Source organism: Ornithorhynchus anatinus, chromosome 18 (assembly GCF_004115215.2).
Source record: "Ornithorhynchus anatinus isolate Pmale09 chromosome 18, mOrnAna1.pri.v4, whole genome shotgun sequence".
NCBI classification, from domain to species: domain Eukaryota; kingdom Metazoa; phylum Chordata; class Mammalia; order Monotremata; family Ornithorhynchidae; genus Ornithorhynchus; species Ornithorhynchus anatinus.
In genome coordinates, this window is record NC_041745.1 from 39994053 (window position 1) to 40018374 (window position 24322).

Sequence of the window (24322 nt, forward strand, 5' to 3'; positions counted from 1 at the left end):
TTGAGTGCTAAGGGCATTGCCCTGGATTACATGACGTTCGCTGCCATGATTTCTTGAAAAACTTTTTGCAATGGGGATTCTCACAAGCATGTTTTGTTCCTTTGCTGTTTCACAAAGTGGCCAGAGGTTTAAATGGAGAATGTGTTCATTAGGGAAGTTAGATCAGGGGCCAGAGGTCCAAAAGAGGATCTGAAGTCTAGGATAGAGTCAGTTTTTATCCTGCTGCGTCTAGGATAGAGTCAGTTTTTATCCTGCTGCTTTGTTCGGTTTTAAAAACAATTTATCGATCAATGCAAGGGAGACCTGTTCCAAGAACAATCGGAAGAGAAACAGCAAAAATATTGTGGTGAATGGTAGCGGCCTGTTCCTTGTTCAGGAGCCCCATGTTGCAGCGTCACAATAATCACAATAATTGTATTTGTTAAGCAAATGTGCCAAGCTGGGTGGTGAGTGCTGGGGGCTGAAATTGTTCAGTCCCCAGGCCCTTTAGTGACCAGGGGGCAAGGATGACCCTGGTTTAGAGGGGATATGTCCATGCCCGAGACCTAGCCTGATCACTTGGGTAGGGTTTTGAGAACAGCATGGCCTATTGGCAAGAGCACGGACTTGGGAGTCAGAGGTCGTGAGTTCTAATCCTGACCCTGCCATTTGTCTGCTGTGTGACCTTAGGCAAGTTACTTCACTTCTCTGTGCCTCCGTTACCTCATCTGTCAAATGGGGATTGAGACTGAGCGCCCCATGTGGGACAATCTGATTACCATGTATTTGCCCCAGCGCTTAGAACAGTGCTTGGCACATAGTAAGTGCTTAAATACCATAATTAATTTTGGGGGCAGGTCACTTCAAGCCGGAGAAGATTCTTCTGTTCTCTTGCTCTAGGGGTACAGAAGATTCACATTGGCAACTGGCTGCCCACAGGCAAGCAGTGGATTGGTATGGTGATACAGAGGTGCCGTTACCACTTACATTAATGGGGATTTCTGGATGTGTGAGGAGCCGGCCGGTCCCGATTTGTCAAACCGGTTTTTGTGCAGGATGGAAGAGGAGCGTTCCCACCAGGTAGATGGGCTTATGAAAAGTTTTCCTTCAATACTTAAAGGTACTGAAATCTGCTTGTGAAGGTGGAAACTTGACTGAATACTTCTTTGTTTTCCAGGTATTGCGATTCCTTGAAAGATTGGTAGGGCAAATGCATCTTAAAAGCTCTTAGGACAGTTTGGTGTATTCCAAACACGAATAGAGGTTTTTGTTTTAACCCACCTTTCGTTTTTCTCGGTGGTGTTTGTTCTGTTGGCTCGGGCAGAGAGCCCATGTCAGGGCTGTTGATTGGATTAAGTGCCCTAGATTGCTTTGGTACCACTTCCCTTCCCCCCGGATCCCCTTTCAGTTCTGTGGAGTAGTGTAGAAAGATTACCACCTTAAATGATTCCAACAGTGTACAGCTTGTATTTCCGAACGACACTGTTCCCGAAATGAACTACAAGAGGCTTCCGGGGATCAGCCACCAGTCCTTTCCCAAAGCCAAGGGGCTTGGTTGAGAGGCGTTGAGGGGTTCTCACCAGGTTAAGAGCATGTGTCTGCTGCTTTTGGGTTGACTGGTCAATGGGCCATCCAAGGTGGCCTTGTGCCTGCTGGGCAGAGGTGAGTTTCTGGTCTTTTGGCCAAACTGTCCAGGATGAGATGTCCAGTCGGAGAGATGAGTGCCCACTGATACTCACCTAATCCAAACTGCTCCAGGACCCGGGATTTCATCTTGTTTTTCTTCCTTACTCAGTTGGGACCCTGACTTGCGTAGCAACAGTGACGTGGCCCCGAAGAGAGGTCGAACTTGGGCTCCAAAGGTTTTCTCACAGATGTTAGACTGAGATATTTTGGGTGAGGATGGTGTCTTGTGACCATCTCCGATGCCTCGTGGCTCTTGGAAAAGCCACCCACACCTCCTTCCCAACGGGTTCTGTTTCCCTTCCATTGGCTTGACCTGTATCTTCTCAGGTGGGAATTGGCAACAGCTGGAGTGAATGCTCTCTCCTGGCCAGATGATGCATTTGGCATATGCTTTGTTGTCAGTGTTTCAGTGCTAGTGAGGACCTGTTTCAACACTTAGGTTCTGATGCAGGCTGTTGCCAATGGAAAGGGGAACGCAACCCCCTCGATACCCCACCCCCCACTGACTGCTATGGCACATCCTGGAATACAGGCAGATGGATTCTGGTTAGGGAGCTGTTCATCATCATTGGTTCCATCCAGTCCCCAACCCAAAGTTATTAGTGTCAGTAGATACCAGAGTTGGGGGTGGCATTAGGTACAAATATCCCCAAGAAACCCAGCCAAGTCACCCAGTTTACTGTTTGTGTGTTGCACTGACCTTCTGGGGCAGGTGTAGACTTTCCTTCATGGTGGTGGATTTTCCCTTTGGAGACAAGGCATAGACCACTTCCAGGAAGCACTTCGTAAAGCCACTGCACCAACGCCCCTTCCCCAGGCAGAAGGGGGCATCCTGGTTGACGTCCAGCGTAATGGTTCGGGACTGGCCATCTTCCTCAGCCGGGCCCTAGCCTGCACGTTGGTGGCCGAGCGAGGGCCACTTTACCCGGGACACTGCAACACCCCTCCACTTTTCAGGTAAGTGACGGAGCAGTGGAGGAATGGCCATTTCTTTAGCTGCTCTGGAAGTGAGATTGTAAGATCATGGAGAGCAGGGATCATGGCTACTACCTCTCTTACACTCTCTCAAGCAGTTGGGCCAGTGCTCTTCTCAAAGCATGTGCTCAGCAAGTATTGCCTGAAGCTGCCTTGCAGAGCTCTCCGATTTGGTTTGAGTCACTTAACAGCCGGGGTGGAGAGCCAGACTGCCCCGACGTAGTGAAGAGGAGAGACATATGATGGAAGTCCACACTCCCGGCTCCGTGTGAGTCCGTTGCAGGGCGGGAGGCTGGACTAGCCCCAACTCTGGGGCTGCCAGCTTTCCTTCGGATTCCAGAGAGCATTAAGAAAAAGAAGGCTGAGCAACCTCTCTTGGCAAAGACCCCTTCGGGGTGGCCCTAACTACACTGCACCTTCCAGTGCTAGAGGTTGTGCCTGCTTTTAGCGAGTGCCCATTGGGATGGGCAAGGGAGGGTGCAGGGCGGGTCTGCAGGCTCTCCCTTAGGGCCCGGGGAGGGTCACGAGCAGGCGGGCCCCCCCGGTTCAGGCTGTTCTGGCGCGGGCGTGCCGCTCGGAAGCACGGTCCTCAGCAGGGGCGGCTCACCGTTAATCCTGACTCGGTCCAGCGTCAGCTTTCCGGGGCTGGGGAAGGCCACGGGCTGGAAAGGGATCTTCAGGAAGATGGAGGGGAAAAGGTCTTCGATCTTGACGGTTTCCGTGGGGCCAGGGTCCGAGGGCAGGATGGCGGAGGACAAGTAGTCCATGGCAGTCGGTAAATAGTCCACCGTCACGACCGTCATGGCTAGCAGGGAGCCGGCTGGGGCCGGCTGGGTCCCCGTGGGTTCCGGGCCCCCCGACCCCATGGTCCCGTACGGGTCGACCTGCGGACACCGTGGGGGGGTTGGCGAGGCGGCTCGGTCCCCCGCCTCTCGAGTGGGCTCCTGGGCCGGGAAACCTTTCCTTGTGGGACCGTGGGGCGCAAAACCCCCTCTGTGGAGAACCTCCTTAATCGTCAGAGTTTCAGGTTCTTCAGAACTGGGCCAGGTGACCGGGAGTTGATCCGAGTGGTGTTGCATCTCGTCCTGGATGGCGGTTGGGGAGAAAGACAGTGAAATGAGGGGGGTTATTCTGGGGCTGGGGCTCTCCAAGTTCAGCCGCCTCACTGGGTGAGCGGGCGCTAGACCCGCCGCGGCCAGTCACCGACCAAAATCCCAAATGGGAAGGATTTCAGCCTGCCGGATGGGGCTGGGTTGGACGGGGAAGCCGATCAGGAGAGCTTATCCCCTGCCTTGCCAATTCCTTTAGGCTGCAGGAATAGAATGGGCGACTTCCAGAGGCTGAATATGAAGTCCACTGTGGTGAAAGACTTAAGGGCCCTCTGTCCAGTGTCCCAACAGGTGCTGTGCTAGAGGGACATCTACCCCACAGTGCCTCAGGCCAGCCTCCCCACTCCACAGGAGGTGAGCTGCACAGATGGTCACTTCATAGTCTGAATGGTTGCTCCACCCCGACTCCACCTCACTGCGAGCTGGGCCTGAAGGTAGGAAGGAAATTTTAACTTAATTCTTCTTCCTGTTCTAGGCACCTGGGGTGGTGAAAATGGTGCCAGCTTCTCTCTGTGTTGCCTAGTGCTCTCAGTCCATGCCCCCAAAAAAGGGGCGTTTATTTAGTGCCCCTCAACCTGAGCACTGACAGCAGGGGGCGTCGCCCCACTGTCTCCCTGATTTAGAGGAAAGTAGTAGGGAGGGGAGACTGGGTTTTTTACTCCGATCAACCGGTCGAGGAACTTTTACCTCCAGAAATGAATAGGTTTTAGCCCAAGTGCTGTTGGCTGGGTCTGGAACTCTGCTGCTGAGCCAGCGTGGTTTGAGGATAGCAACGAGCGAGGTGGTCCTGCACAGAAGCAAATGAGCCGGTGAGCCTGGGCAGAGGAGGGCTAGGCTGCGCTCGACGATGTCGGCGAGACGGCACATAGGCTCAAGCCTCGATCGATGGTGTCTATTGAGCATTGACTATGGGCAGAGCACTGTACTAAGCACTCTGGAGAGTAAAGTACAGTAGAATTAGCAGACACGTTGCCTGTCTGATCCTCACAGGTGGATCGCGCCACTCCGTCTCCACCTTTCAAGAACCCAGTGTTTTCATTGCAGGGTTGGAACTCTTACCGCCCCTTCTATGTCTATCTCTTTAATCTTAAAATACGGGTCAGGCCTGCTCGATTGATGATTGGATGCTTCTTGAGGGCAGAAAGCATGGCTATTCACTATTGTTCTCTCTCCTTGGTGCTTAGTAACTTTCTGCATCTAGCTGGCATTCAATAAACCGAATGAGTGAATAATAATCATTGTATTTGTTAAGCCCTTACTATGTGCCAAGCACTGTTCTAAGCGCTGGGGTAGATTCAAGGCAATCAGCTTGTCCCATGTAGGGCTCACAGACTTAATCCCCGTTTTATAGATGAGGTAACCGATGCACAGAGAAGTGAAGTGACTTGCCCAAGGTCACAGCACGCAAGGGGCAGAGCCGGGATTAAACCCAGGTCCTTCTTAGGCCCAGGCCTTTGCTCTAGCCATAGGCCCCGCTGCTTGTCCCATGCTCCGTTTCCTCTCCCGTCTTAAGAAAAATCACCTCGGGGTCCTTGACACCAGTCTTGACAGTGCAGTCATAACGTCTACTCTCCTAAGCGCCTGATACAGTACTCCGCCCATAGTAAGTGCTCAATAAATACCACTGATGCTATGGAACGTGGGGAAGGTAGCCAGTTTTGCCAAGATGCGTCCGGGCCTCCCAGCTTACTTTCGTCTGATCTGCTTCACGGAGAAAATTCCCACGGCCAGGACAGCGATGGACACCGTCAGTCCCACCAGACTGCTCCGGTCCGCTGCATGAGAAAAAGGGGGAGATCGTCACCCTCGGCCTCCTGGCTGTATCCAGGGGCCACCTCTTCCGCTTGTTTGAAAATAAAAACGACTTGCCTTAAATGTTCTGGAGAGTTGGTTGTTCTGGGTCCCCTAGTTGTGAATATTTTTATGTCCATCTCCTTTATCACAGTGTGAACCCAACCCCCCAAATCCTGAGAGCGGGAGCATGTCTACTTCTCTCCCAGTGCTTAGTCCAGTGCTCTGCACAAAGGTAAGGGCTCAATAAATACGATCAAATGAATACTATCACTACTGCCATTCCATTAGAGGGCAAACTACCGGACATGCAAAATATCTGTGTTTTCCCCCAGCACTAGAGCACTGCACTGGGTGGATGCTCAATATATCCCACTGCTTCCACCCAGCAGGTGATGGATGGGTGGCAAGTATTAGAACAAAGCATCACCTCAGACCTTGGAAGACGTCTAGGAACAAGACCAACCAATGGTGTCCTGAACCCACTTCTTCCTCTATTAACGGCTCATGGTGATGAGGACGATCCTTGGCCTTACTAAGAGCATTAGGGGTAGAGGAAAGGGCTAAGGTCCCAAAGGATCTCGATGCCAACTACCTCTAAGTGGGTGGGTGGAGCACTGGATGTGTCTGGACCTGACAGATCACGGCCACATCCGGACTTCAAGCACTGCACCACTGGTATTTATTGAGCCCCTACCCTGGGCAGTGCACTGCACTAAATGCCCAGTTTGGTTGAGCAAAGCGGCCCCCTCCCCTCCACCTTGTCCCTAGGGTTCGCCTGGGTGAACAAAGGGGCAGCCAGCTGGGTGCCGGGAAGCTGCTGGCGTTCTGGGCAGATGGCAGGAAGGTGGACCGAGGCTGGGGCGAGAGGGGAAGCCCAGGCTAGGCCCACCAGCCCCTCGGCGGGCAGCGGCCAAGCCCGGGCCTCAGGGCCGGCCAGAGCCGGGTGGTCTTACCCTCCAGGACCAGCAGCTCCTCGCGCCCAGCGGGGCCCTCCCCGGCCTCCGTGGAGGCTGTCAGCCACAGGATGTAAGCCACACCAGGCGTCAGGTTCTCCAGTGGATGGGAGTTCTGCGAAGCCCCCGCGGGGATTTCTGCAATGGGGAGGACACAGATAACGTACTGGACGCGCACCTCTGAGCTTACGCGTTCGGGAGACGACGATGGCCGAAAGGACCCGATACCTGCCCTCAAAAGACTTTTGGGGGAGACCGATGCTACCATACATTACAGATCAGAGGGAGTAAGAGTTTACGAGGTACGTACATGGGTGCTACAAGGGGCATTGTGAGTAGCGCGGCCTAGCGTATAGAGCACGGGCCTGGGAGTCAGGAGGTCATGAGTTTTAATCCCCACCACCACTTGTCTGACCCGAGTCAAGTCGCTTCACTTCTCTGGGCCTCGGGAACCTCGTCTGTAAACTGGGGATTGAGACTTCGAGACCACTGGGGGACACGTTCTGGTCTGTGTCCAACGCGATTTGCTTGTATCCACCCTAGTACTTATACAGTGCCTGGCACATAGTAAGCGTTTAACAAATACCACAGTTATTTCATTCATTCAATCATCTATTGGGTGCTTACCATTTGCAGAGCACTGTACTCAGCACTTGGGAGAGTACAACAAAACAATATGCTTGGGTGGCAAAAGTGAAGTGGCAGGTCTGGCCATTGAAAAAGTAGGAAGATTTAAGTTAAGCGGGGAAAGCATCGTAGAAGAGATATGGTTTCAGAAGTGCTCCAAGCAGAGGGGAGGGTGTGGTTCAACAGGGGGAGAGTTGTGGAAGAGGCGAAGCGAGCCTATCCGTTCGAGAGGAACGGAGAGTGGGAGCTGGGGTGAGGTGGGGAAAGGGTGGGTAAAGAGGCAGAGAAAGCTGATTGAGTTTCTGCTTGATGAAGACGGGAATGGGTGATCCCTGGACGATTATGAGGGGTGGGAAGATATGCCAAACAGTGTTTTAGCAAAGTGTCCCGGGACACACGGCGGAGCTTGGACCGGAGAGAGGAGAAATCTGAAGGGAAGGAGGTCCGCAAGGAGGCCGACGCAGTAGTCTAGTTGGGATAAGCAAAGTGCTCGGAGTGCTGTGGTGGCAGTTTGAATGAAGAGGAAGGGGCTTTCTGAAGATGTGAGGAACAGACAAGATTTGGTGACTGAAGAAACATGGGGGTTGAAAGAGAGGGTTCGAGGAGCATGCCGAGTTCGCGGCCGCGAGAGGTGGGGATGGGTGTTGGCGGTGTCAACGGTGACGGCAAAATCAAGTGGGAGGAGAGGATTTGGGAGATATGACGGAGTCCAGTTTGGGACATGTTGAGGTTCTGTGGGACATCCATGTAGAGAGGGTGCCAGAGGAGGCAGGAGGAATGAGAGACTGCAGAGGAGGGAAGTCGGGGCTACCGTGTGCCTCTCTGTCCACCCTCCTCACCGCCCCCGGCTTGAGGTTCACCTACCAAAAACGAGAGTGGAAGAGGCGGAGCCCCGTTGTCGGACGTAGAGCCGGTAGCGGAGGATGCAGCCCATCTGCTGGTGGGCGGGGACGGCTGACCACGTCACCCACACCACCTTTCCTTGCGTCGTGGTCCCGGAGACCTCGGGCCCGCTGAGTGGCACTGTGGGGGGAGACGAGGGGTGGCCCGAAGGTCTCCGCGGCGCCCAGGCTGGGAGGGGCCAAGGGGAAAAGGCAGGGGCGCAGGCGACGGTGACTCACCTCGGGAGCCGGTGCTGCCCAGGACCGACGAGCAGCCCCTTCGGGCCCCGGCGAAGGCGTAGAGGCTGACGCGGTAGCACGTTTCTGGCCCTATGCTCTCTGCGAGGAACGGGACAGGCCGGTTAGCACCTCCCAGCTTCCCTCCCACCTCCGCTCCCCCTAGTCTTCCCTCCCCCGAGTCCGGCGACTTGGGAATCGCCCTGCCTTCAGGGAGGGGGATGGAATCGGACGGGCCCTTTCCGGCCTAAACCGGCACCCAGGGTTGACGGGGATTCTCCCCCTCAAGACTGCAAGCTCCTTGGGGGCAGAAAATGGGTTTGTTACATTATTATATTGTTCTCTCCCAAGCGATTAGAACAGTGCTCTGCGCAGAGTAAGTGATCAATAAATACCACTGACTGACTGACCCCCTTCTTCTACTCCCAGGAAAGAAAATGTCCTTCCTCAGCTTGTTCAGGGAGAACTCGGAAGAGACAGAGGAGGTGGAATTCTTGTCACCCAGTTCAGAGAAGCACGGGGCTTGTGGGGGTTCTTGAGGGTCAATCAGTCCAGTCCCTTGCTCCCAGGCAGGACACCACCTTCAAATGGGAGACAGATGCTCCGAAATTAGGAATCGCTTTCCTGTGGCTTCAGAGGAGAGGCCAGAGGGCAAACATGAGCCAGAGGGCTTGCGAGGCTCATCGCCTTCAAACTGTAGGAAAGCGGGGGAAAAAGCTACAGCTTTCCCCACCTTCTCCTTTCAACCCTAAAGTCAGAGTAGTCAGGGGCCTCTAGGACTGTGAGCCCCATTTGGGACAGGGACTGGGTCTGCCCAAGAGTACTGTATCTTCCCCAGGACCTGACGCACTTAGTACGTGCTTAACAAATGGCACCATTGTTATCACTATTAGTGCCAGTCTGCCAGCAGCACTTTGACAGCTTTCGGGGCGCCCGGGCCACGCTCACCCCCATCGTCAAAGGACCAGAAGAGGTGAAGGGATTCTCATTCTGCAACAATCTAACTCATCACGTCTAACATCGAACTTCACATCTTCCTTCCTAAACTCACCCCTCCTCCCCAGCTTTCCCATCTCTGACGACCACCACCCCCGTCCCTGGGCCATTAGCCGCAACTTCGGTATTGTCCTCAACTCCTTGATGTCTTCCAGTTTTCACATCCAGTTTACTGCCAAATCTCGCCCGTTCTTCCTACGTAATAATAAATGATAATCGTGGTACGTGTTAAGCACTTCCTATGTGCCAAGCACTCTACTAAACACGAGGTTAGATACAAGATCATCAGGTCCCATATGGACCTCACAATCTAAATACGAGGGAGAACAGGTCCCTATTCCCTAATTGCAAAATCCCTATTTTGCAAAGGAGGATGCTGAGGCACAGAGAGGTTAAGGGGCTTGCCCAAGATCACACAGCAGGTAAGTGGTGGAGCCTGGAATTACAACCCAGGTCTTCTGATTCCAGCCCATGTTCTAACATAACATCTCCCGGAGCTACCCCTTCTTCTCTATCCAAACAGCTACCAGCTTGGTCCAAGTTCTAGTCCCATCGGAGCTAGGCTGCTGAATCAGCCTCCTCGTGGCCTCCCTGCCTCCGGCCTCTCCCCACATCCAATCTATCCCACCTGCTGTGGCACAGAACGTCTTGGAGCATCACTCGTCACACGCTTCGTCCCCTTCCTCGAAAACCTCCGCCTCAAAATAAAACCCCCTCACACTCGACTTCAGAGCTCGCCACATCTACGCGTTTCACCGGCAACTGCCCAGCTCAATCTCTTCACCTCTGACGCTAAACTAACAGTCTCACTCTCACCTCTCCCACCCTCTTACCCTTGCTGTTCTCCCAGCTGGAACTTGCTCCCCCATATCCGGCAGGCTCCGACTCTCCCCGCAGTCAATACCCTCTTAAAATCCCACCTCCTTCAATAAGCTTTCCCCGATTAGTTTAACACTCCAACTGTACATACCGAGCAGCTCTCTCCTGCACATATATATGTTAGCGGTACATTCGATGACTTACCTGGGCTACTCCATTTGTAAATACAGTTGTTTATGCTGAGTGTGTGTATGTGTGTGTGAGGAGAGGACCCTTTTGCTGTTTCAGGGTGGGAATTCCACATTGCCCAGTTTCTGTGTAAAAGCAGTATGTTCTGTCCTCATGAGAGACCCACATACACACTCTCCTCTCTATACCACCTCCCCCATATATTTCCTTCACCTCACCAAGCCACCGCTAAACAACACAGTCCCGATTTTTAAATATTTCCTGAAATTCTGTGCTCAGGTAGCGTCTCTGCCCCAAGCATTCCCAATTCATAGCCCTACTGGCTACCCAACTGGTATATTCTGGGTCGCTTGCACCAGGGGAGAGCAGCATGGCCTAGTGGAAGGAACACGGGCCTGGGAGTCAGGAGATCTGGATCCCAACCCTGGTTCCGCCACTTGCCGGCTGTGGCTCTGGGCCTGTTACCTCATCTGTAACATGAGGATTAAGTCATCATCATCATCAATGGTATTTACTGAGCGCTTATCGAACGCAGAGCACTGTATGAAGTGCTTTGGAGAGAACAATACGAGTCGGTAGACATGTTCCCTGTCCACAAGGAGCTTACGGTATTTGGGAGGGGAGGTGGCGGGGAGAAAGACATTAATATCCCAGCTCTGCCACCTGTCAGCTGTGTGACTGTGGACAAGTCACTTAACTTCTCTGTGCCTCAGTTACCTCAGCTATAAAACGGGGATTAAAACTGTGAGCCCCACGTGGGACAACCTGATCACCCTATATCTACCCCAGCGCTTAGAGCAGTGTTCTGCACATAGTAAGCGCTTAACGAATACCAACATTAATAGAGGAAAGGGCAGCGTGGCTCAGTGGGTAGAGCCCAGGCTTGGGAGTCAGAGGTCACGGGTTCTAGGCCCAGCTCTGCCGCTTGTCAGCTTTGTGACCTCGGGCAAGTCACTTAGCTTCTCTCCGCCTCAGTTACCTCATCTGTAAAATGGAGATGAAGACTGTGAGCCCTGCGTGGGACAACCTGATTACCTTGTATCTACCCCAGTGCTTAGGACAGTGCTTGGCACATAGTAAGCATTTAAATACCAACATTATTTTTATTTTAGTGAGGTTGTGAAGGCTGAATCGACAGGACTTGGTGACAGATTGAATATGTGGGTTGAATGCTGGAGGTGGGTCAAGGACAACCTCAAGGTTACGGGTTTGTGAGATAGGGAGGCTATCATCTACACTAAAGTGCTCAGTACAGTGCTCTGCACACAGTAAGTACTTAATAAATACAAGTGAATGAATGAATGATGGGAAAGGCAGGGGAAGGCCGGGGTCTGGGTGCGAAGATAAGGAGTCTTACTACTTTCTACTCACATCGGGAGCCCCATGTGGGACAGGGACTGTGCCCGACCTCATTATCTTCTATCAGCTCCAATGCTTAGTCCAGCGTTGGGCCCATAAAAAGTGCTTAATGAATAATATGATTCTTATTACTATAATTAACAATGAGGAGCCACGGTCTGCCTTAGCAAATAGCATCGTGATTACTATTACTATAATTAATAATGAAGGGCCAGAGTCCAGGCACCATGCTGATCTAAAGACTGGCCTGAAGTCACGTTGACCTTACATTCTCTGGATTGGAAACTCATTATGGGCAGGGAATGTGACTGCAAATTATGTTGTACTGTACTCTCCCAAGCATTTAGTACAGTTCTCTGTACACAATAAATTATGTTGTACTGTACTCTCCCAAGCGCTTAGTACGGTGCTCTGCACACAAGTGCCCGATAGATATGATTGAATACAGGGTTCGGCATTCATTCAATCGCATTTAGGAAGCATTCTAAGCGCTTTGAAGAAGTGCTCAATAAATATGACTGAACACAGTGCTCTGCACATAGTAAGCGCTCAATAAATACCATTGATTGTGTGAGACAAGCTGCGTATACTCAAAAGGGCTGACCCCTCCCGATGCCAACCCGATGCCAGGTAGGCTTAACCGGGCTGGCTCCAGGAGAGTCATCTGGACCGATGTGACCCTGACGGCGTCAGCCTGGAATGTTCCATCGGGAGATGACAGCGCTCCGGTGCCCCCTGCCCACCGCCACGGTGCCCGCCCGGCCCCCCGGGCTGGAATGCCCGCTCGCTGCCCTTCTGACTGACCCAGTACCTGAGATCACCGCCTTCAGCTCCGACGGGGGGAGTCGGAGCCAGCGCGGCCGGGGGAATCCGCCGCCCCTGGCCGGGTCCTCGTGCCACTCCAGGAGATACTGGTCGATGGGCTGCTGCAGGGGGTGCTCCCACTGCACGACGACACTCCCGGTTCCTTCGGCCTTAACCTCCAGGCGGCCGGGCGCTGGTGACCCTTGGGGAAAAAAACATCCTTACAGAAAGAACAGAGCAACACCAGCCTGCCCCGGAAGCTTGGGGTGCAGAGACCCAGTGTGTTTTCCACCCCCAGACTCGCCAGGCCCATTACGGGGCTCCTTGAGAAATGTGTTGCTCTTCTTGGGTGTCTTCTCCCCGTACCCCAAAAATCTCAGGTGAGGGGACGGAGGAGGGAGAGAAAAACCTTTTCTCACTAAGAAAAACTGGCACTTCCTAGGGGAACAAGGGACTCTTCCTTCCATGAGGATCTCCAAGAACATTTCAGAAGCAGCATGGCATAACAGAGCCCAGGCCTGAGAGTCAGAAGGTCAAGGGTTCTAATCCTGGTTCCACCACTTGTCTGCTGTGTGACTTTGGGCAAGTCACTTCTCTGGGCCTCAGTGACCTCATCTGTAAAGTGGGGATTAAGACCGTAAACCTGATGTGGGACAGGGACTGCTTGTATTCCCCCTCGGCACTTAGAACAGTGCCTGGCACATAGTAAGTGCTTAACGAATACCACAGTTACTATCATCGTTGGTCTCGGTCAGCAGGCTTGGGGGGCTCTGATCGCGAGCTCAGCCGGGGGCCCGGCCGGGGGTCACAGACAGAGGTCAGAAGGCAGAGCAGTGGGCCCGGACAAGGGCCTCGGACCGCGGGGCTCGGACAGCGTCCCGGCCGGCTGGCTGCTCGGCCGGGGACGGAGGCCGGTTTCAGGGGACGGGCCGGCCTCTGGGGAACAGAGAGGAAAAGGGCGGCGGCGGGGTTACCTGCACAGCCCAGGTGGGTGATGTTGATGCGGGTGGGCGGGGAGCGACCTTTGGCATTCAGTGCCGAGACGGTGATGGTGTAGTCCCCTTTGGGAACAGCCCTGGAGCAGGAGTTGTGCTGGGTGAAGAAGGTCTCTGGCGTGGACGGGCCGGCTCCCTCACCCCCGGTCACTCTTTGAAAGGTCACCTGGTATCGGAGGATCGTCCCTCTTGCCTCTGAAGAGCTCAGGTTCTGCAACAAAACCCACCCCACATCACGTCCAGATCCGGGGCACGTGAGCGGGCCCTGAGACCGGGACGGAGGAGAGGGGAGAGGGATCCGATCGTCCGGCGCCGGCCCCGGCCACCTGACGAGCAGCCCTCGTCCCGGGGCCACGTGGGAGCCTCTAGACCGGAAGCTCCTTGTGGGAAGGGATGGTGTCTGCCGACCCTTATGGCACTATCCTCTCCTGAGTGCTCGGTACAGTGTTCTGCACACAGAAAGCGCTCAATAAATAGGTCTGATTGAATGATCGGGAGAGGAGCCCCCCGTGTAGGCCACTTGGGAGCAGAGCCCGCTTCCCTGTCCCCACGGCACCGACACCCGCCTACGGCATCGCCGCCCGGGGGAGGTGGTCCCCGGGTCCTGTTTCCCAAGGGAAGGCGGCACCGGCCGAGTCCCAGGCGTTGTAATTTCCGCTCCTCGAATGCAAGGAACGTGCGTCTTGACTGCTTTGGGGGCACTCTCCCTCCTTCTCAGAGAGCACTCGGAAAGTCGCGCCGAGTCCCAGCCAGGCAGCTTTGGAGGATCGGGCGGCGGTGCTTGGGCGAGCCATCCACCGCGGCAGCTCAGCCAGGCCGCAGGCCGGGCGTCCGGCCCCACCCGGCAGACAGCGAGGGAGGCGGCAGCAGCATCGGGACCATCTCCACCTGGTCTGTCGTTCCCTCCGGAGACCCGGCCGGGGCACCGGGTCCCGGACAGCTACAGAGAAGCGTGGCTGGCGTCCGGTCCCACGGGACGCCACTAGATCGTAAGCTCGTTGCGGGCAGGGAACGTGTCTGTTTATTGCTCTATTGTGATAATGATAATAATGGTATTTGTTAAGCGCTCACTATATGTCGATCCCTGTTCTGAGTACTGGGGTAGGTACGAGGTAATCAGGTTGTCCCAGGTGGGGCTCACGGGCTTAATCCCCATTTAACAGATGAGGGAACTGAGGCACAGAGCAGTCCCAGAGCATTCCAGTGGCAGAGCTGGGATTAGAAACCACGTCTCTACCTCCCGGGCCCGAGCTCTTTCCACTAAGCCACGCCGCTTCTCTACTCTTGTACTCTCCCAAGCGTTTAGTACAGTGCTCTGCACACAGTAAGCGCTCAAAAAACGACGGAATGACCTTTCGCCCAGCCAGAGCGACAGCCCGGTATGGGAGGGGTCTCAGAGCTGACCCGCGAGTCTGTCGGTTTGCTTTTAAAAATAATAACGATGCCATTGCCCAGTCCTCAAGTGTTTGTGTGTGGCTATTTTGGGTCGGTGCAATTTCCATCGGCCCCAAAGGCAAAGTGAGTTAGAGTCGTGCTCCCCCTAGCGGCCCCATCGGTGATGGTGAGCCCGGCCCCTGCAGCAGGAGGAGGAAAAGGAGAGACGGATTAAGAGGAGGAGGAGGAAAAGGAGGAGGAAAAGCAGGGAGGAGGAGGAAAAGGAGGGAGAAGGGAGAGGCGGAGAAGTACAGTATTTCTTAAGCTTGCCAGCTGTGTGACTTTGGGCAAGTCATTTAACTTCTCTATGCCTCGGGGACCTCATCTGTAAAATGGGGCCGAACACTCTGAGCCCCACGTGGGACAACCCGATCACCTCGTATCCCCCAGCGCTTAGAACAGTGCTTTGCACGTAGTAAGCGCTTAACAAATACCACCACTTATTTTGAAGCGCTTACTACACGCCAAGCACCGTTCTAAGCACTGGAGTAGATACAGGGTCTTCAGGTTGTCCCACGTGGGGCTCACAGTCTTCATCCCCATTTTACAGATGAGGTCCCTGAGGCCCAGGGAAGTGAAGTGGTTTATCCGAGGTCACAGGGAAGACTTGTGAAGGAGCCGCGATCAGAACCCACGTCCTCTGACTCCCGAGCTCGGGTTCCTTCCACTAAGCTACGTTTAATGGGAGCTCATTGTGGGCAGGGACGGTCGGTCTTTATTGCCGTATTGTATTTTCCCCAGCGCTTAGGACAGTGCTCTGCATAAAGGAAGCGCTCAGTAAGTACAACTGAATGAATGAAGGAGGAGAATGGAGAGGAGGAGAAGGGAGAGGAGGGAGAGGAGGAAGAGTAGGATTTATTCATTCAGTCGTATTTATTGAGTGCTTACTGATGATGATGACGATATTTGCTAAGCACTTATTATGTGCCAAGCACTGTTCTAAGCGCCGGGGTAGATACAAGGTAATCAGGTTGTCCCACGTGGGGCTCACGGTTTTAATCCCCATTGTACAGATGAGGTAAATGAGGCACAGACAAGTGAAGTGACTTGCCCAGAGTCACACAGCTGACAAGTGGTGGAGCTGGAATTAGAACTCACGACCTCTGACTCCCAAGCCCATGATCTTTCCAATAAGTCACGTTGCTTCTCTGCACTGTACTAAGTACTTGAAAAAGTACGATTTGGCAACAGAGACGATCCCTACCCAACAACGGGCTCGCAGTCTAGAAGGAGGGAGACAGACAACAAAACAAGTAGACAGGCATCAACAGCATCAATATAAATAAATAGAATTATAGATATATACACATCATTAATAAAAGAATAAATATGTACATATATACACAAGTGCTGTGGGGCGGGGGGGTGGGTAGAGCAGAGGGAAGGAGTCGGGGCGATGGGGAGGGGAGGAGGAGCAGAGGAAAAGGGGGGCTCAGTCTGGGAAGGCCTCCTGGAGGAGGTGAGCTTTCAGTAGGGCTTTGAAGGTGGGGGAGAGTGTGCTAGGAGGAGGAAAAAGGAGAGGAGGAGTAAGAGAAGAGAAGTATATATTGCAAGTTCACTTGGTGCAGTAGACTGCCTGAGGCTCTTAGGTAGGAGACAAGGAAAGCAACATGTTCCCCACGCCCAAGGAGCTTCAGCATCCCAGAAGGTAGGAAAGCAGCAGGGCCTAGTGGCAAGAGCACTTGCTTGGGAGTCAGAGGACTTGGGTTCTAATCCCGGATCTGCCAGTTGCCTGCTGTGTGGCCTTGGGAAAGTCACTTCACTTCTTTGTGCCTCAGTTCTCCCCTGAAAATGGGGATTCAATACCTAGTCTCCCTCCTATTTAAGACCGTGAGTCCCATGGGGGATCTGGTTATCTTGAATCTATTCCAGCATTTAATACAGTGCTTGGCATATAGGAAGTGCTTAAATGCTGTTACTATTACTATTTCGGCACTGGAGAAGAGAGGAAGTATGACTGCATACACCATGGGTAAGATCTTTGGATAATAATGAGGTTGATGATGATAATAATAATAATAATAGTGGAATATGCTAAGCACCTAACTATAGCACTGGGCTAAACGCTGGGGTAGATATAATCAGATCAGAAATTGAGCCTGACCCACATGAGGCAGCCTAAGGGGGTGGGAGAATGGCTCTTTTATCCCCACTTTACAAATGATGAAACAGGCCCAGAGAAGTTAAATGAGTTGCCCAGTGCTGCACAGCAGCCAGGCAGAGGCCTCAGGATTTCCTCGCTCTCAGTTCTGAACTCTTTCTACTAGGCGATAGTAAGCGTCCCTTCTGGGGCCAGATATTTCCAACACCTGTTCCTACCCTGAAGTCGCTGCTGGGCGCGTTTCTTTCCTCTCCTATGCTCTGAATCAATCAATCAGTGGGTATTTACTGAGCACTTGCTGTGTGCAGAGCACTGGACTGAGAGTTTGGAAGAGTAAGAGTTGGTAAATGGGTTCCCTGCCCACAACCAGCTTACGATCTAGAGGATACCACCTGAACTTAGTCCGACACTTCAGTTTCATGGTGGGTTTCCCCAGCGCAGTGGTGCTCTGGGTAACACTGCGAATCAGAAACCCACTCTTGGACCTTTAGCACTCAAAATCATCTTGGGCATTTATCAGAAGAAAAACAAAATCTGGAATTAACAGGACATCTCTGGGTAGTTCAAAATTCAGCCTGTTTCAAGAGGAGGAAGAGAAGGGGAAACACTGTTTTTGTCTGTCTCTCTAATAACTGTTTTAAAAATATACCATCTGCCCTATCACTCTGATCTTAAAAAGAAACCTCACCACTTTACAACTTATACAGGACCCACAGACTCTGCTGTTAGCTTCTGTGCTTTCCCTGGTTAGAAATAACCAATTCTTAGAACTCTGCTCACATCAGAGAAACTTGATATCTAATCAAAAAAGCGAGAAAAAGTTTGGGAAATTTGAGCACCAATGAGTCACAGAGTTGTCTGCCCTTTTTTTTTTCTTAAAATGTATCCAATATACGACGGGGACTCCTACAACCCAAGAGAGCTCCTTTTTTCATTCTGAGAAGGAGCATGGCGCAGTGGATCGAGCCCGGGCCTGGGAGTCAAAAGGTCATGGGTTCTAATCCCAGCTGTGCCACTTATCTGCTGTGTGACCTTGGGCAAGTCACTTCACTTCTCTGGAAGTCAGTTCCCTCAGCTGTAAAATGGGGATTGAGACTGTGGGCCCCAAGTGGGACGGGGACTGTGTCCAACCCGATTTGCTGGTATCCACCCCAGCAATTAGTCTGGTGATTGGCACAGAGTAAGCGCTTAACAAATATCAAAATTATTATTATTATTGTTACCTTTAGGTCCCCCTTGAGCTGCCCTACAAATCCTGGTCCTTTCCTAGCTATCTGACTAATGGTCAGCTTGGTCAGTGCTCTGCACCCACTAAGTGCTCAATAAGTATGATTGACTGATTCCCCAACCGACCCAGCCGCTCACACCGCACGGTCAATCCGTCAGTCAGCGGCATTTACTGAGCGCTTACTATGCGCAGAGCAACATACTAAGCGCTTGGGAGAGGGCGATAGAACAGAATTAGCAGTTACATTCGCAGCAGATTTCTCCCCGCTCTCCTACCGCTCACCCAGCTCTGGATTCAGGATTCCCTGACACTGGGATCTTGGCTCAATCCCTGCTAGAGAAGTGCTCTCCCTTTTGCCTCTCCCCACCTGGCCCCAACCCAGCAGCCCGGAGGGGAAACAGGATGTCTTGGCTGGGGCGAAAAGCGCCCATCCACCAGGACCGGTTTGCCCCTCCCTGGCTCTGCGGCCCGGCTGATCTCCGGTCTGCACTTGAGAAGCAACGTGCCCTAGTGGATAGAGCCCAGGCCTGGGAGGCAGAAGGACCTGGGTTCTAATTCCGACTCCACCGCTTGTCTGCCGTGTGACCCTGGACAAGTCACTTCACTTCTCTGCGCCTCGGTTCCCTCCTGTGTAAAAGGGGGATTAAGACCGTGAGCCCCATATGGGACATGGACTGTGTCCATCCTGATTAGCTTGGATCTATCCCAGCGCTTAGTACAGTGCTGGATATGAAGTAAGCGCTTAACAAATACCATAAAAAAAAACCAAATGCCCCTCCAAAAAACTCCTCCTCCCAGGTGGGCCAAAGTTCAGGGTCCAAGGGGCCCCGCTCCAGGGCTGTCCCTGGCCCTCCGGGAATCCCCGATTGGGTGGCCACACTTGGGATGTGCCCCGTCTGTCTTTGCTAAGCTCATCAGTGACAAGTTTAGCAAAGGAGGAAAATTAATTCCCGCCTCGATGCCAGAGTCAAAGACAGATACGGGAGCTCTTCAAACCCTCAAACCGGTCGGTCAGTCAGTCGATCGCATTTACCGAGCGCATACTGTGTGCAGAGCACTGTACTAAGCGCTTGGGAGTGTTTGGAGGCAGGGGACTGACTTCTAACTCATTAACAATTTCAGAGGCCGGTGAGGGTGACAACCAGAGCATCTGCATGGCAGGGTGGATTGAGACTGGGCCTGGGAGTCAGAAGGTCATAAATTCTCTTCCTGGCTCCACCACTCGTCTGCTGTGTGACCTTGGGCAAGTCACTTCACTTCTCTGGGCCTCAGGTACCTCATCTGTAAAATGGGGACTAAGACTGTGAGCCCCACATGGCACAAAGGACTGCGTCGAACCCGATTTGCTTGTATCTACCCCGGCGCTTAGTACAGTGCCTGGCACATAGTAAGCACGTAAATACAATAATTGTTATTGTTGCTACTATCTGGTGCTTCCCATCACATTCCGGATTGGACTTTTGCCTGCTTGGCAGGTGAAAACAAAGTAGGCACCGAAAACCACCATAACTGGGGTGAAAATAGGGACAGGATGTCGGAGAGGAAACCGTACAGTGAGGGAGGCATCAAAAGAGAGTTCAAGAAGTGAACTTGGAAAATGAGCAACAGCAGAGAAAGCAGCATTTTTATTACCCCTCTCCGGCTGCTGTTGCAGGCCTACCTACGTCTCTGGAGGCGGAAAGGTCTCCACCGGAAAGGGGGGGCTCCTCTCTCTCCTTGGCCCCACGGCAGCTCGCTGCAGCACGTGGCCTGTCCCATCCCCACCACACCTGTACACGCACGTTCCTCGACTGGACCTTCGATCGCTTATTCCGCTATTTCACCCAGACACACCCATACCGCAACCTGGGGCCGTTATCTGCAAATACCTTCTGCCCCATCTGCCTCCCCCATTAGACTGGAAGCTCATGGAGGGCAGGCAGGGTGTGTCTTGTGCACTCTCCCAAGTGCTTAGTACAGTGCTTTGATCAACTGTGCTTAGCAAAGGCCCACTGTGCACTAAGCCACTCTACTGAGCGCAGGTGGGAACTCTGCAATAGAGTTAGTAGACAATCCCTGCCCTCGAAGAGTTTTACATCTAGCCAGGGAGAGAGACACTAAAATAATAATACAGGCAGCATGGCCTACAGGATCAGCACAGGTTTGGGAGTTAGAAGGACCTGGATTCTGATCCTGGCTCTACCACTTATCTGCTGCGTGACCTTCGGCAAGTCACTTAACTTCTCCACTGATTCAGTTCCCTCATCTGTAAAATGGGGATTGAGACTTTGAGCCCCATGTGGGACAGGGACTGTACAAGCCTCCGGCCCGTTCTCTGCAAGGCTGGGAATTTTCCCGTCCGGCGTCGCTAGCACAGATGGCTGTCCCACCTTCCGGGCTGACAGGTCCACCTACTGGGGAGGGGGCAGGAGGGAGAAGCGTCCTCTCAATTACCGGACTGAAAGGAGCGGACACGAAGGGGCTGCGGGGGGCTTTGGATGGAGGAAGAGACCCCTCCTCTCCGTTTCCTCTGAATCCCCAGGTCTGTGGCTGTCGTGAAGGGAGAGGGTGGCCCTGGGCCACTCTGACTCTGAGACAAACTCCCAGGCGAACCCTCATTTTAAGTTGGACACTGCTTCTTTTCAGTAGGCTCACTTCAGCCTTTGGCCCCGACGTTCTCTCTTACGGCTGTACACTGGAGCTGGTGGGAATACATTCGGACCTTTCTTACTAATTATGGCACTTGTTAAGCACTTACTATGTGCCAAGCACTGTTCTAAGCGCTGGGGTAGACATAAGACTATCAGATTGGACACAGTCCCTGTTCCACATAGGGCTCACAATCTTAACCCCCATTTTACAGATGAGGGAACTAAGGCCCTGAGAAGTTAAGTGACTTACCCGAGGTCCCACAGCAGACAAGTAGTGGAGTCAGGATTAGAACCCAGGTCTTTGTGACTCCCAGACCCGTCCTCTCTATCCACTAGGCCACACTACTTCTCAGAGGATCTTGAAATCCCACAATCTGCTCAAAATGTGGCCCCAACCTTGCCCAGAGAGGTGGTGTTTCCCAGAGGCTGCTCCAGCCCCCGGCCTTTCCCAGACACGCTCCAGAGCTCCGGGTCCAAAGCATCCCGTCGGCCTGGAGGATGGACCGAAGTAGAACAGTCCTTCCCTGGGGTGGAAGAATTCAGGCTTCTTCACTCATGATTGGACTCCAAGACTGAGCACATAATTTCCATGAACACAGGGGCCCAGACTATAAAGCCCAGCCCAGAGCGGTAGGTAGAAAAAGCTGCTGGTTTCACAGTTTCATGGTGAAAGTCACCATACTTAGGATTTCCAAGGTGCTTTCCTCTGAAGAGTGCAAAAACACTTTCACACCCTTGATCTCGTTTACGCTCACTACAGCCCTTGAGGAGAGCAGGTATGAATCTCTCCATTTTACTAACAGAAGGCAAAACCGGAGACCCAGAAAGTCAGGCTGGACCAAGGTCTCAGCTAATAATAATAATCACGGTGTTTGTTAAGCACTTACAATGTGACAGGCACTATACTAAGTGCCGAGGCACTCGTGAGCTCGTCCGATAGGCTGTAAGCTCACTGTGGGCAGGGATTGTCTCTCTTTATTGCTGCATTGTACTTTCCCAAGCGCTTAGTACAGTGCTCTGCACATAGTAAGTGCTCAATAAATACTATTAAATGAATGAATGAATCTTGTCAGAGGGAGAATGGCAGGGGCTTCTGGGTCTATGGGGGGTCTTTCCCTCTTTCAGGGACCAGTTGGCCAAACAGAACAGTGACTTTCCTCTGTAAAATGGGGCGACAGTGAGAAGCAACACGGCTCGGTGGATAGAGCATGGGCCGGGGAGTCAGAAGGACCTGGGTTCTAATCCCCGCCACGTGTCCGCTGGGTGACCTTGGGCAAGTCGCTTCGTTTCTCTGGGCCTCAGTTACCTCAACTGTGAAATGGGGATTAAGAATTAAGAACGTGAGCCTCATGTGGGACAGGGACTGTGTCCAACTTGATTAACTTGTGTTCCTCCAGCACTTAGTGCTTGGCACATAGTAAGTGCTTATACCATCATCATTATTATTAGCCTGCCCCTTGTCTTTCAGAGATATTCAAAGGAAATCAACCCCTCCGTGGAGGCCACCATGGAAGCACGGGATGTTCTTTGGCCCTGAAACTCTTACCTTCACCTTGGGGGAATTTTTCATCATTTGAGAGAAGAGTAAATGTGCTTCTAATGCCAAACACTTACCTTCCAAAACAGAGAAATATTCTGTGTGTTGGAACCCAGGTCCTGTGTCAGGAACCAGACATCTAACATTCCAATGGGCTCTGGTTTAAAGAAAAAGCAGAAAATAGCCTCTATCATGTTTTATGTTAGCCGACCCCAAATTCATAAATAATGGTTTAGCGAAAAAGCAGAAAAGAGGTCTTAATCACATTTGATGCCAGTTGGCTAAAGACTGTAAGCATCAAATATAAATTATTTCTTTAGTGACCACTTAGGTACCACTGACTCTTCCTAAATTTGTCAAACTGATTTATCATTAAGTTCCAACCCTCAATGACTGAAAATAGCACATTAACCAGATTTTAACCCTAGGAGAAAAATGACACTTAAAACTCACTGGATCAGGTAATAATGATAAGAAGGAGACATGCTGAGAAATTTTATTTGGAAAAATAAAATAGAGAGCAACGCCTGACCATTGGTTTTCGATCAGTTCTTCCTCTGATTATTATTGTATTTGTTAAGCACTTACTATTGTTCTAAGTGCTGGGGTGGATACAGGTTAATAGATTGGACACAGTCCCTGCCCAACATGGGGCTCGCAGTCTAAGTAGGTCAAGAGCAGGCATTGAATCCCCATCCCCATTTTAGAGATGAGGAAACCCAGGCACAGAACAGTCAAGTGGTTTGCCCAAGGTCATACAGCAGGCAACTGGCAGAGCCAGGAATAGAACCCAGGTCCTCAGACTCCCAGGCCCATACCCTTTCCATTAAGCTACGCTGCTCCTGCTTCTACTATATCCCAGCTTGCACTCCTTGATCCACCCTCCCCCTTTAAATTCAACAGACCATTGCTCTCCCCATTCTCAAAGCCTTTCTGAAATCACATCTTTGCCAGGAGGGCTTCCGTCATTAATTTATAATCTCCCTGATTATATCCCCATTACAACTCCTATTCAGTACTCCTGTGGCCCCTAAGTACTCCTAACATTCTTTGGGACTTAAGTATGCCTGTTCACTTGTTTTGATGTCTGTCTCCCACCTTCTAGACTGTGAGCCCGTTGTCGAGCAGGGATCTTCTCTATTTGTTGCTGAATTGTACTCTCTAAGTGCTTAGTACAGTCCTCTGCACACAGTAAATGCTCAATAAATGATTGAATGAATGAATCTACCTCAGATGCCTTACACAAACTGATGTACTGAACCCTGTTTTTCCCTTCCTTTTATCTATAGTTGACTTTAATGCCTGTCTCCCCGACTAGATAGTAAGATCCTTGAGGCAGGGCTTATGTTTACTAACTCTATTGTACCCCCAACAAGTGCTTAGCACACAGTAAGCATTCAGTGATTGGCTGGAAGCAAAATTGGCTTTAATCAGTCGCATCTATTTAGTGCTTGCTGTGTGTAGCCCAATGGATTAAGTACTTGGGAGAGTACGATATAACAGACAATCCCTGTTATACTCTTCCAAGCGGTTAGACCAGTGCGCTGCACATAGTGGGTGCTTAATAAATACCACTGATTGATTGATGGCTCAGGGTACTGGGAGATGGAGGAGGTAGGATTTTAGAAAGGTTACTATTGTTAGGAGGGCTGTCATCTGCCTGATGTGGGGAAGGATTTTCTCCCCACAACATCCCTGTGAGGTAGAGAGTGGCAAGTGTTGCTAGCCCATTTCACAGACAAGGAAACTGGAGCCCAGAGAGGTTAAGTGCTTTGCTCAAAGTTACCCAGCAGGCCAGGGGGCGGAGCGGTAATCCAGGCCTCCCGACTCCCAGACCTGTGCCAAACTTGCCACCTGGCATCTTCAGGGACTGGGATGCACCCCTCCCTCAAACGTAGTGATGAGTGTTCAATAAATACCATCAGCATAATGATTAATAGTATTAATTGAGCACCTCCTGGGTGCATTTATTAAGGGCTGGAGGAGGAC

The 24322-nt window shown here is 52.1% G+C and overlaps 1 protein-coding gene across 1 annotated transcript in view; it reads right to left on the reverse strand.

Annotated features, from left to right (window-relative positions):
• Positions 1–1423: 1423 nt before the first annotated feature.
• The window catches only part of IL12RB2 (interleukin 12 receptor subunit beta 2), a 39634-nt gene continuing 16735 nt past the window's right edge, over positions 1424–24322 (reverse strand). The window contains exons 7-15 of the mRNA XM_029046638.2: positions 22411–22490; positions 13383–13614; positions 12416–12610; positions 8245–8343; positions 7988–8146; positions 6497–6634; positions 5440–5524; positions 4437–4536; positions 1424–3725 (exon numbers count right to left, since the gene is read on the reverse strand). Of these exons, the coding sequence (XP_028902471.1) occupies positions 3162–3725; positions 4437–4536; positions 5440–5524; positions 6497–6634; positions 7988–8146; positions 8245–8343; positions 12416–12610; positions 13383–13614; positions 22411–22490 (1652 nt within the window). The 3' untranslated portion in view covers positions 1424–3161. The remainder of the gene's footprint in view (positions 3726–4436; positions 4537–5439; positions 5525–6496; positions 6635–7987; positions 8147–8244; positions 8344–12415; positions 12611–13382; positions 13615–22410; positions 22491–24322) is intronic.